The following is a 13,107-nucleotide window of genomic DNA, read 5'->3' on the forward strand; positions in this document are numbered from 1 at the left end:
GTATTATCTTTAATATATTTATATGTATAGGTATGTACCATTTGGGGATGAACTATTTAGTTCTTATATATCCAAAAGGGAAGTAAGTATCAGCAGAGTGTCTTCCTCTTGGTTTTATGCTCCCCAGTTGTGGGAAACGTTCATCGACAATAAGAAGATGGGACTCCATTTGGAAAACATTATCTCTGATATATGGGCAGAGTGGCTTCAGAAAACCAACAAGATCCCTCTCAATAAGGAGTGAGCACATTACCTCCACAGTGCTCCTGGGGTCTGAGACCAATTTAAAAAGTAAAGTCAAATTCCTGCCCAACTGTGCAAGGCATGAACTACACAGTTCTTTTTCCACATTCTATTTCCTCAAGGTCATCCTCTCCCACACATATACAACAGGTGCATGCAACACCTACTGTTTCTCAGCCTTTAGAGCATTAAACACATCACATATCACCTGTATGATTAGACATTACTGTTGTCATGAATTTGGACAATTTTAATCTGATGATAAAGTACTAAGTTCATTAATCTTGAAGTTCCGATTGAAAATGGGATAGCCATAGTTTTCAAAATAACTGCCCTCTTCTTTTTGTTAATCTAAAAAAAATAGTATTTCATACATTAAATACATAAAACTTGCATAACTAAGAGGTTTAGACGTGCATACCTTATCATATGGCAAGAGTCCTTTCAAAGGGAAACGAAGGGTTGAGGGATCCAGCTTCCATGAGTTACACATGGCGCCAGAGTTATTTACCACTGGAAGAAGACTACAACGTCCTGCACATATTACACAGAATGAGAAAAGATAAATTCTGTGGAAGTTGAGCAACTATGGCAATCTTTAAAGGTCAAAATCCCATGTTGGAAATTACTACTAATATTCCTTCTGGCTTCATTTATTTAAATCTGCTATCGCCTACCTCAGGAATTGGTTAGCATGAAGCTCCCAACATAAGCAATCATGCCATTTTCCATTAGAAATCTCAACTTATTAGCTAAAGGTGAAACTCAACTACCATGTTTTGCTATATACTATGCAGTTTGGACAACCCAGATATACTAAATACTTGTAAATATTACACTAACATATACTATTTAATCTCAGGAGAAGCCTTACTATTCACATTATATGCCTAGACAATGCAAGCTTTTTTGTCCAGTAAATATTTATAACTAAAGCAGAAACTGTATTTCAACTATTATGGACCTTTTACTGTAAATGGGTCTAGCCTCTTCTCTGTATGATTAGAATTCTTTTATTGTCATTACCTCTCATGTGCTTTTAGATGTAATGTAATAATATTCAAAGTTTGGCTGCACTAAGCCTTCAACTTCCCCCAAACAAAATGAAATTAAAGGCCAACTATTTTCCCCTTTCCATCCTATTAAAGTAGATGGTTAGTTCACTCACTCTGATTTTCTGCCGTCAGTGGTAGTTATACTATTATAGTGTAGTACTACACACAGCAAGCACTTTTAAGAGTATCTCTACCTTAAACTATGTATAATTTGTTTGTGAGGGGTCAGAGAAAGTATAAAGTCAACAATGCACCCGGTCATTTATACAAATACTTCAGCAAATTAATAAATTTCTTCCAGGACCGAATCACATGAATAAATCCTGGCCAAGAGTTTGGTACAATATACTTAAGAGTGTTTGCATACTCTTGGAAAAACAAAGAAATAAAAAATAATCAAGACAACTCAGTGGTTTAAAGCTGATATTACATTCTTAATCCCACTGCATTGCTTCTGAGTATTAAAGGAATCACGTGGAGATTAACGGAAACTCACAGAATTGTAGGCCCTGCACAGAGGTATGAAATAACAGTAGTCTATACAGGAGTTATTTTTCTTAAAATGTACAAGAATAAGCATCTTTCTTCTAAAAGAACAAAAATAATGTTAAATAGGACCGATGTGCCCAAATCAAACTTATGAAGGAAAAAAATTATCAAACTGAAAGGAAGAGTTTTCTGTTTCTGTTTTTATGGGGACCAGCAGCTCATATAAATTACAGAATTCAGCACTGGTGCAATTACAAAAAGTACCTGCAACAGAATGTAAATCCCTAGTCTCAATGTTGATTCAGAAAAGTCTATTAAGCGTGACATGCAGCATAGCTACACCAGTGTAAAAGTAATTAAATGTAGACATGCCCTTAAATTCATAGGCTAGGTTAAGAAACAGAAGGGACAGTATCACTTTGTACAGAGGGGGCAAGTGAAAGAAGCACCTTCCCACTATCAACCTGCGCTAAAAGCTGAACTTTTAATGTAGTTAATCAAAATTGAAGTAAGAGGGGGAAAAAAGCCATTGGTAGGAATTAAATAAATACTAGACACTCAAGCATTTGGTATAAATTAACATATAAAGCTAAATCCAAATTAGGTAGGTCTACTGGCCAACCATTAAATTCAATCTAACTTCTCTTTAGGTCATTCACTTCACTCGTGCTTTCTTACCGCAAATGGAATTTATTCTTGCAGTGGGTCTGAAGGTGTCCACAAAGTCTGATACTAAGTTACCTAGCAACTGAAAGAAGATTATTAAATCATTTACTTTAAACACAATATTTAATTTAAAACAAGACATTAATTCAAGTAATTTACTTGAAGGAGACAAAGTCTTATTTACAGAAATCAAAGCAAATTAAAACAGCTACCATTCATGTGTACAACATTGTTGCAATGTGCATTGTTTACTGCCTTTCATGTCAGATTTAAAATTCTACTTAGCAATAGAACATTATTTTCTTCAGCTGAGTAATTCCTCAAAGACAAGGCTTACCTCTTGGATGAAATCCCAGCCCCAGTGAGACCATTGACGTTTTATGCTTGTTGCCTCTAATCAAAGAAACATGCCTCTTTCTTTCTCTAATCTACATACTAAACATGCCTCTTTCTGTGCAAAGAAAACAAGAGATTTGGTTCTTCAAAAGAACCACAATGACAAGGAGAACATGTATTGGATGAGTAAGCACAATCTTTAGGAAGTGGAGGCTGTTTTTATTATATGAAAATGCCAATAATTCTGTAATGGTGAATATCAGGCCACTAAACTGGCCATAATGGAAAATTAATAGATGTTTGCTTATTTCCCAAATCACATGGAAAATGTGAATAGAGCTGTTAGGCTTTTGAAGAATTCAAACCAGTCTTAAATGCTAAAATTCAAGAACAGAACGTTCAAAGGAGCATCGTAAAGTGATCTGCCTAAAGCATGTGTGAAATTGTTTATTGTTTTTAAACAGGTGCCTAATTTAGTCCATATTTTGGCCATCAATGCCTAGATCATGCCATTGACTCCCCACAGGGGTCTACCAATGCACAATCAACTAGCAGGATGGGGGCCCATTTTTTTAGTGCCTAAATTGAAACTAAGTGCTTATTTACAAGCATTGAAGAGACCCAGCTGCAGTTATGCCACTGTAGCATGGACAACTACTACAGTAATAGCAGGGATTTTTCTATTCCTCTAGTAAATTCACCCCTCGAGATGCAACAGCTAGGTAGATGGAAGAATTCTTCTGTTGATCTTGCTGCATCTACACTGGGGGTTTGGGTAATTACACACACAATTTCATATGGTGTGCAATATAGGTTAATGTAATTAAGTCAACCTAAGTTTTAGGTGTAGACAAGACATTAAGCATCCATTTAAAAAGATTGCACCCAGTGTTGTGTATGGATAGAATAAGGAGCATATCATTTTATAAAATATGATAAATAAACCCTTACCCAATGAGGAAGCTTTCCCTCAGGGTACAGTTTTCTTATCTCTGTAACTGCAAAGTAGGCAGGTAATAAACAAGCATTTCTTTCCAAAATATATGCTACAACCTAGAAATAAACAAATTTTAAAAACGTAAGGCAATTTTGACAATTAGCATAAACATACATTATCTTCATACTATATATGTTAGAAATGTTGTGTGTGTGTCTGTTTGTCTGTCTATCCATGAGTCTGTTTGTTCAAGAACTCCTCCTAAATAGTAAAGCACCATGACCACTTAATTTGGCATGTAGCTTCCTATTATCATAACTGAAAGCAAGGTCCGGGGTTAGGCTGTTCCAGGATAATGGGATGTGCGTGGAATGAAAATATTAATACTAGATTTCATAATGTTTGTTTAGCATCTCTTTAAGGTGAGATTCTAAATTTGCTATACTATGCCCACGTGGATGAGGAAAACCACCCTATGTCTCTAATATCCTTGAATCCATACAGCTACAGCATCACTACATTCTACTATGCCCAGGCATTTCAAGCACATCCTGATCATGGAAATTTTGTAGATCAGGGGTCTTCAATCATTTTTTATTTGCAACCCCCCCAGAAATCTTGAGTGGAAGTGCAGAAGGACCCCTTTGGAAATATCATACATAGTGCATGGATCCCTTGGTGTTGCGGACCACAGGTAGAAAACCACTATTGTACATAATACAAGAAGGCTCACCATTAGATGACCCTGAAATACTCTAGCACAATAGCCATGAGAAGACACATCATCAGCATTGGCAATTCATTTATAGAAGATCTAAAAGGCTCCAAAGAGCCATTTTAGAATATTGCAAAAAAGATCAATGCCAAAAGATTATGACCAAACTTTTTCATTGGGATATGATGTAACATTGTAGAGAGTTACCTCTCTTGCAGCTAAGAGCTGCTGTACAACAGCTGAGCTCACTGTATTAGGAATAGTTAGGATTTTCTCCAGGATCACCTTCAATAGATCTCGCACACCCTGGAAGAAATCATATAGAAATTAACATTTACAAAGATTCTCAATTTCTAGCAGACAAGGTGCATCAGGAGGCAGTTCAGAAAATACTAAAGGTACACAGTTAGGTGCTGTGCTTCTAAGAGTGACAGCACAGAACCCACTCCCCAGGGGAAGATGGGGATGCAGGTGGCTGAAAACCACCAGGACATCTTCTGTATCTTGTGCTGCTCTAAGGGCTGAAGAGGCTTGGTGTAACTTAGCTGTAGATACATGTTTAAGTTACTGCAGCCTCCATGGGCTGCTCTGTGAACTGCAGTACAGCTTGTAAGTTCTACAACACTGAGTGCCATGGTCCTGAACCCAACATGCCTCTTTCACGCTATTCCAGTGCTCATGAGAAGGTCCCCCATGGAATGTCTACATATCAACTAGACCAGTGGTTCTTAACCTGGGGTGCACGCACCCGTAGGGGGTGCAAGATGCTCTTTCTGGGGATGCGAGACATACCAGATTTTGATGATATCTCTTAGGTTTAAAGAACTGACCTATTTCAATGATTTTTAATAAGGGGTGTGAGAACATATTTTGAGAACCAAAGAGGTGCAGGCTGCAGTAAGGTTAAGAACCACTGAACTAGACACTCGCAGCTGGCACGTTCTAGCTGACTCAGATTATGGGGCTCAAGCCATAGGGCTGTTTCATTGTTGTGCAGACTCCCAGGAATTAAGTTGGGAATATATGGTTTTAGTGATGGCAATATACTAAAAACTGACAGAGACAGGCCAACACAGTTCCTGGAACACCAAAAAGCAGCAATGTTAACTTACAAAAAAACAAACAAACCACACAACAGTTTCCAAACTTTCTTAGGAAAAATACCTTGTAGTCTACTCCTCCAATTATTTTCCGGACCAGTTTAAATGTTAATGCCCACAGCTGTGTCCTTTCCCATTCAAGGGTGTCTGAGTTTATTAGAGATTCACAAACCATTCTAGGAAAAAAGAAAACAGTGAGTAATGTAGTTTCTAGAGAAAAAAAACAGATGTTTTCCAATGCACTCCAAGGAATTTTTTTAAACTAATACATGTTGAAACTCTCTTAACTGGGACTCTCTGGTCGGACCATAGATGATCCAGACCCAGAGAGTCCCGGTGGAAAGCTAGTGCCTGGGAGCCCTGCACGCTGGCAGGGCAGTGGGAACCCCATGCACAGCAGTGGGAGCCCTATGCGCAGTATTGGGGTGCCCAGTAGTGCAGCGGGGCTGCATGGCACAGCTGCAGAATAGGGGTATAGGGGCAGCAGGGCTGATGGGAGCTGCAGTGGGAGCCCAGTATGCACACAGAGGTGGCAGGGCTGCTGGGTACTAGAGTGCGAGTCCGGTGTGTGCAGAAGCAGTAGGGCTGTCCAGCAAGAGCGGGGAGCTGGCCAAAAGACCAGCGGTGGGGCCAGGGCTGAAGGAGGCTGGTGGCAGGGAGGCCAGAAATGACTTCCCTTGGTCCGGCAAAATCCATCATCCAGTAAGGTCCCGAGGGTGCCAGACGAGGAAGGTACAACCTGTATATAATACAACTTATGCATATTGTATTTCTTGCTTCACCCACACCAGACTTACCTGGGTGGCAACAGACCAGTCTCGACTGCCATTGCTAAACAGTCATACAAGAAAGAAATTCTTTTAGGACTGTGCTGGCTATGGATGAATCTTACTATCCACTGGACACATTGTTCATGAGATTCCTGGAAAAACATGGAGGGGAAAAATAAACTTTTTAATATAGCAATGTAACTTCTTAAAACCACAAAGTGTTATGCAATGAGTAAAATAAACAAATGGGAGAGGACAGCATCTGTGTATTTAATTTGTGAAAGATTTCTCAATTAACATCCACTTTTCTATATATAGTTTTTTAACTTATTTTAAGAAATTTCCCCCCGCAGTGCTATACAAAGTTATACAGAAGAGAAACAAAGAAAAAGAAACAAAGAAAGCATAGTGCTTAACTGATTACAGAGCTGAAATGAAGACTTAATACATGTAGCATGCAATTAAATTAAAGTATTAATTTGCCAATATTAACATTTTATAATAAGAGGAAATACCAAAGTAAGGAATGATACTTGTGAACAGAAACAAATAATAAGATTGCTTTGAAATAGAGTGGAATAGGCAGCTAAACACAGGATGCATCCACAAAGATTTGAGTGAATTTTTGCAAAAATTAAATGAAGTGTAATGATTGCTTTAGAAATCATGATATATAATGCATTTCTACCTTGGAATAGTAATATTTCATTCATGCATATGCTTTTCATTAACTATGTCTCCATTTCCTTCAGAATCTCTTGTAACACAACTGCTATAAGAAACAACTCCAATAACCATTTAGTTTTGATATTTATAACAAGAGTTACTCTTTACTATTACACTATGTTGTGTACCAGCCTTTGACAAGTAACCATGCAATTTCATTGATGTCATCACTATTCTTCCCATCTAAAGTCATCATAAAGTTTTTATACTTTCCTACTACTTTTTTGTGCCACAACTGAAATCAGATTGAGAGCTATTTGGAACATGGACCATGCTTTAGTTAGGTGTTTACTACACTATTGTATGATGTAAAATATAGCTACATTAGCAACAAATGAAATGTTTACCTGGGAGAGACTGCTCCAGAACTGTCTAAATGCTCCCAGGCAGCTGATTAATTTGGTGTTCTCATCTTCAGGAGTGTCCATAAACATGCTAATGCAAATAGGAACACCAGTTATCTACAATTTTTTCTTTAAAGATACCAGCATTAAAATAGCAGATATAAGATAGTTACAATGCAAAAGTAAATCATCGTTACACTCACCCAGGGAAAGCTTCCTCTATAACTTCTGTTTTCTTTAAGAGAAAGAAATTGGAATTTTAAGTAAAAAGGATCACACATCTAGCCTGATATCCTATCTCCTGAAAGTGACCTGCACTAGATGCTTCAGCAAGTCCAATATTCCTCTTTTCCCTTCCATGCCCTTTGATAAATATACATCAACATTTCTTGAGGAATTGGTGGAAGAAGTTTCTCTTTAATCCCCAATTGTTGATTTATGTTAGCGGTGTAAGCGACTAGTCAACTACTTGATAAGCATATGCTTATTAGATAGTCGAGTAATGACTCAACTAATTGCTTTCTCCCTCCCTCCTCCCTCTGCTTGCTGCCTCTATCAAAGAGGCAGCAAGCGAGGTGGGGGCAGAGCTGGCTTAAAAGTCATTTCCCCCCCAGCACTGTAAAGCATAGGGGGGGACCAGCTGATTCCTGGCTCACACCCGGTCCCAGATACTGTGCATCTGCTTTTTACATGTATTAAGAGTAGTGTTCCTGCTAAGATTTTCCATCCATGAGTGCAGTGAGTTTTGTCTTTTGCACCAATATTGATGTCATGTGCACAGCCACACTGCAGCTTGGCTTCAGCTGCGACACACGGAGCAGCCCCCCTCGCAGCATGGCCCGGGCCATCAGAGCATCGCCTTCTCCACGCTGATCACCACTGTTACCAGGAACTCTCCCCAGCATACCTGCTATAGCCCAGGACTCCCATGCTCTGCCTGGGCCATGCAATGGCTGCATGTAGGGAGGAGCATGGTGCTATTTTAAGCAGCTGCACCGTAGCTCCAACAGCAGTCCCGGAACGCAGGGCAGCTGCCTGCTACATGGCCCTGCCTGCGGGAGCAGCTGGGGCCAGGACTGCAATACTGTTTTTAGTTCTGCAGTCCGGACCCTAGCAGCCATCACACAGTCATGGCCCCAGCTGCTCCTGAGGGTGTGGTCATGATCCAAGTGGTTGGGGCTGGGACCATGGTACTATTTTTAGTACTACGTCCCCGGGAGCAGCTGGCGCTGCGGCTGCATGGAGGCTGCTAGGGCTGGGAATGCAGCTGGGGTGATGGCCCTATTTTTAGTACTGCGGCCCAGACTCCAGCTCCCATCTGTCATGTAGTGACTACCCAGCTGTTCCTGGGGTGAGGCAGCTACCTGCCACATGGCCCCACCCCCGAGACCAGCTGGGGCCACAATATTGCTGAGGAAGTAGGTGGGACTGAATTTTTGGTGAGCACCAGCATGGGTGTGCACCTTAAAGGGAACCCTGATTAAAAGCCACCTGACTCTTAATACATTTAAAAAGCAGAAGCGCAATGAAGGGGACCAAGGGAGAGCTGGGAAACAGCTGTCCTAGTTCGCACCTGGTTCCCCTCACTACACCTCTGCCTTTTAAATGTATTAAGAGCTTCAATTACATTAAGTAGAAATATGTTCCACAGGTTAATTATGCTTTGTGTATAAAAGTATTTCCTCTTATTTCACTTAATTCTGTTGACTTTTAATTTTACTAGATGATCCCATGGTCTTGGATTATAAGAATATATAGAAACACTCAATTTACCTTCCCAACTCCATTATTTTAGATAGGAGAAAAGTAAGAAGTTTTCTAAACAGTCCTTTTTAATACATTATCTTCCGAGATTATTTCCATGCTTCTAATAATTATTGTTGCCCTTTTATGGGCCTTTCACATTTTCTGTTATATTTAGATGTGTCTAGAGCTGAACAAAATATTCAAGACAATAGCACCACATCAATGTATGTACTCTAATGACATTAAGATTGTAATTATTATTCTCTACAAATAATATAATGTGAAGGAATAGACTGTGCCTATGATGGTCCACTTAACCTATATGCCCTTGCATTGTCTGCTTACCGCAGTTTATAGCTTTTTCAAGTTCCAGTAGAAAGTTGACTCTATTCTTGACAAACTAAAGTCAGTTTCATAGCCAACCAGAGAGTTATGAAAGTTACAAATAGCAGCAGTGAAAACAACCATTTGTTAATTTCTCTGTTAGGGGCTGGCAAAGCCATGAGAATAATGGAACCATTGGAAGCATCTGTCCTCAAATAGACACAGTATTTAATCAGTTCACATTATCAGGGATCTTCACGACCATAAGCCCAAAACAATTTTTCGGACAAACACAAGCTTCTCAGAAAAAGTATTTCAAGTTTGTTAATTTAGTTATTGCAAGGTAGATATAAAAAGATTATTTAAAAAAAAATTAACACACACATTTTTAAAAAATAAACACTGCCAATAACTCCAGAGGTGGTCAGACATGCTGGGCTGGAGAAGCCCTGGTCACCGCGAGCCACTGGGCTGGGTGGTGGGACCCCCAGCTGCAGCTGCGATAGGGCTGGACAGGAACTAGGTTAAAATGGTTAACCAGCCAAGTGCTACCGTTTAACCATTTTAACATCCCAAATAAACATTTAAAATTAAAATTTTAAAGTATGTCTATGCTTTTTAAAATCTTACAGCTTGATGTCTATCTGGAAACCAGTATCAAGTGGAGTGCCCCAGATGTCTATCTTGGGGCCAGTTTTGTTCAACATCTTCATTAATCTGGATAAAGAGATGGATTGCACCATCAGCAAATTTGTGGATGACACTGAGCTGGGGGGGAGAGGTAGATGCGCAGGAAGCAGGGATAGGGTCCAGAGTGACCTAGACAAATTGGAGGATTGGGCCAAAAAAAAATCTGATGAGGTTCAGCTAGGACAAATGCAGGGTCCTGCACTTAAGATAAAAAAATCCCATTCACTGCTACTGACTGGCTAAGCAGCAACCGGCTACCAACTGGCTAAGCAGCAGATCAAACTGCAGTGGGGGAAGTCTAGGGTGGTTATTAGGAAAAACTACTTTTCTAGGAGAGTGGTAAGCATATGGAGGTGATAGAATGTCCAACCTTAGAGGTTTTTAAGGCCTGGCTTGACAAATCCCTGGCTGGAATGATTTAGTTGAGGCCCTGCTTTGAGCAAGGGTTTGGAACAGATAGTCTCCTGAATTTCCACCCATGGGGACTGCTCCTTGTTAATGGTTAACGATTACCTGGTAAGCATCACCCTTAATTATTAAGGGTGATGCTTACTTGGTCACATCCCTACTTTTCACAGAAGATGACTTGCTAGCTAGCAAATCTAAACAAACGCCACCACCACCACCCCGAAATGAGCAAAAGGAGCAGGCAAAAAAGATAGGATGGTACAAAGCACTTTATTTGTATTTCTATTCTGTTTAGGTCCAGTGAAGAATAGAGACAACTACATTATTTGTATTACTGAATTTGTAAACCAAAAAAAAAAAAAGAAAAAAAAATCCCTTGAACTCTACACAAATAAGTTAGAAGGATTTGGACATGTATATGTTCATATTTATTTGTTCTGCCAAAATTTAATTAAATATGTTAGGAAAACAAGTCAAAGTGGCTGCCAGGAAGAGTAACTTGTGAGAACTGCTGCCTTACTACTACTACTTAAGATTCAGCCTTTTGCATCAGACTGCCAAATCTCTTGTAGAGGCCATTGTCATCCAAGACTTTGAGTGTTATAACCCCAATCTCTGACTGTGACATCTGCCACATCACATTCCTTAAATCTACTAAAAATAAAGGGATCCGCTTATTTTCCTAGCTCCAACTAGGGATGTGATTAATCCATTAGTTGACTAACCTATAAGCAAAAGCTTATCGGATAGTCAACATACTAGTCAACTAGCCGCTCCCCCACTCACAGAGAGGTGGGGGGGGGAGGGGGGGGCAGAGCTGGTTTAAAAGCCAGTTCGCTCCAGCTCCATGGGAGGGGACAGGTGTGCAGCAGCAGAGTTCCAACTTTGAAATGTACAAGAATCCCCACTGGGGCTCCTGTACATTTAAAAAAAAAAGAGGAAGCGCCTGCATGGAGAGCGGTCCAATTTTTAAACGTACACGAGTCCCTGCTGGGGCTCTTGTACATTTGAAAGCGTAAGTGCCGGCATGGAGCCTGGAGTCAGCGGGGGGTTCCACACTGACCCTGGGCTCCTCGCAGGCGCTTCCACTTTAAACTGTACAAGAGCTCAAGCAAGGGTTCTTGTACATTTCAAAGCGCAAGCATCACATGGAGCCCAGCCTCAGCCTGCTGGGACTCTTGTACATTTCAAAGGCAGAACGCCTGCTAGTCCTTATTGACTTAATGGAATAATAGATAGAAATCCCACGGACTATTCAATTAGTTAATTAATCAAAATTTAACCTCTCTAGGGCCAACCACATCTCTCTACTCTTGGTAGCCTACTGGCTCCCCTCTCTTCCACTACATCAAACACAAAACTCCTGGGTTTTGCTTTTCAGGATTATCATTTAGACTTGTGGTACTCATCTTCATAACTAAATGACCGACCCACCAACCCTGTCTTCATTTGACCAGTGATGCCTCCTTGATCACCCTCTTCTGGCTCAAGCATTCTCATGATTTCTCCCACGTCACCACGCTACCCTTTATGAAAACAACCCCCCAAACCCAACCCACTTTGGCTGTCAAAGCCATCAGCTGTCCTCTTTTAAATCCCTCCTTAAAACCAGCTTCTGCCCCACCTATCACTCCCCCCACAGCAGTTAGGCAAGAAGGGAGCCGAGACCCAGGCTCTTTCGCTTTACTCTTCTCTCGCTCTGCCCGCCCGTTCTTAGCGGGACACGTGAGGCTCTTCAATAGCTTAACGCCGGCACAGCGGGGCCCGTGTTCCCCTCCCCCGGCCAAAGCGCGCCAGGCCCGCACCCCACTTAGCACTGAAGTCTCGAGCCAGCCCCTCCCCGCAGAGGCCCCACGACCGCCCGGCCGGGGCTCACCACCACCTCCTCGAAGATGCTCTGCAGCTGGGTCTCCATCGGCACCATCGGGATGGCCATGGCCCCGCCCCGCGGCCCCCGACTCTCTGCGGGCGGCGGCACCGAACCGGGCCCGGGTCCCGCAGCCCCGCCTGGGGGTGGCCGCGCTGAGGAGCCGAACAGCGGCGGCGGCTTCTGGCTCAGGCGGCCGCGGCCCCGGCGGAAGGTGCGTCCCGGAATCCGGCCCCGCCGGGAACCAGCTCCCCGGGCCGGGCAGTTCCGCGCGCCTCGCTCCCCGGCCTGAGGCCCGCCCCGCTGCTGCTGGACGCGCCCAGCGCACAAGCCGAGCGCTGCTCTGCCTTTGCAGGGGCGGGCACCGCCGGGCCCAGGCTGGCGAGGCCTCAGGCTTCTCTGGTGCTCAGGCGGGGGCGCATCCTCTACTCCCTCCGGCTCAGCAGGGCTTAGGCAGCAAGCCCCACGGCTGGCAGCGTTTCTATATCGTGTTGCCAACTTTTCCCAGGCCAGCGCTGTCCCAAATCTGCTGAAAAATTCCCAGATTATTTTTTACATATTATAAAGGCTATTTTATGTATCGTTAATTCGTTGGTTTTATTTTATATACATATATATATATATATATATATAATTAATAACTCGAAATATACGACAATAATTTTGATGGTTTTATGATGCTCTCTATAAT

General features: G+C 41.8%; 1 protein-coding gene across 2 annotated transcripts in view; it reads right to left on the minus strand.

Annotated features, from left to right (window-relative positions):
* The window catches only part of MED23 (mediator complex subunit 23), a 60,318-nt gene extending 47,528 nt beyond the window's left edge, over positions 1-12,790 (minus strand). The window contains exons 1-9 of one of the 2 annotated variants that reach the window (XM_075924183.1): positions 12,432-12,790; positions 7,585-7,616; positions 7,385-7,472; positions 6,339-6,463; positions 5,606-5,717; positions 4,649-4,747; positions 3,741-3,842; positions 2,466-2,535; positions 665-777 (exon numbers count right to left, since the gene is read on the minus strand). In XM_075924183.1, coding sequence (XP_075780298.1) covers positions 665-777; positions 2,466-2,535; positions 3,741-3,842; positions 4,649-4,747; positions 5,606-5,717; positions 6,339-6,463; positions 7,385-7,472; positions 7,585-7,616; positions 12,432-12,485 — 795 coding nt within the window. In that variant the 5' untranslated portion in view covers positions 12,486-12,790. Of the gene's footprint in view, positions 1-664; positions 778-2,465; positions 2,536-3,740; positions 3,843-4,648; positions 4,748-5,605; positions 5,718-6,338; positions 6,464-7,384; positions 7,473-7,584; positions 7,617-12,425 lie in introns of both variants that reach the window. The other variant, XM_075924182.1, reaches the window with a different exon arrangement.
* Positions 12,791-13,107: the final 317 nt, after the last annotated feature.

The sequence above is a fragment of the Pelodiscus sinensis genome, chromosome 3 (genome assembly GCF_049634645.1).
Source record: "Pelodiscus sinensis isolate JC-2024 chromosome 3, ASM4963464v1, whole genome shotgun sequence".
Lineage (NCBI taxonomy): Eukaryota > Metazoa > Chordata > Testudines > Trionychidae > Pelodiscus > Pelodiscus sinensis.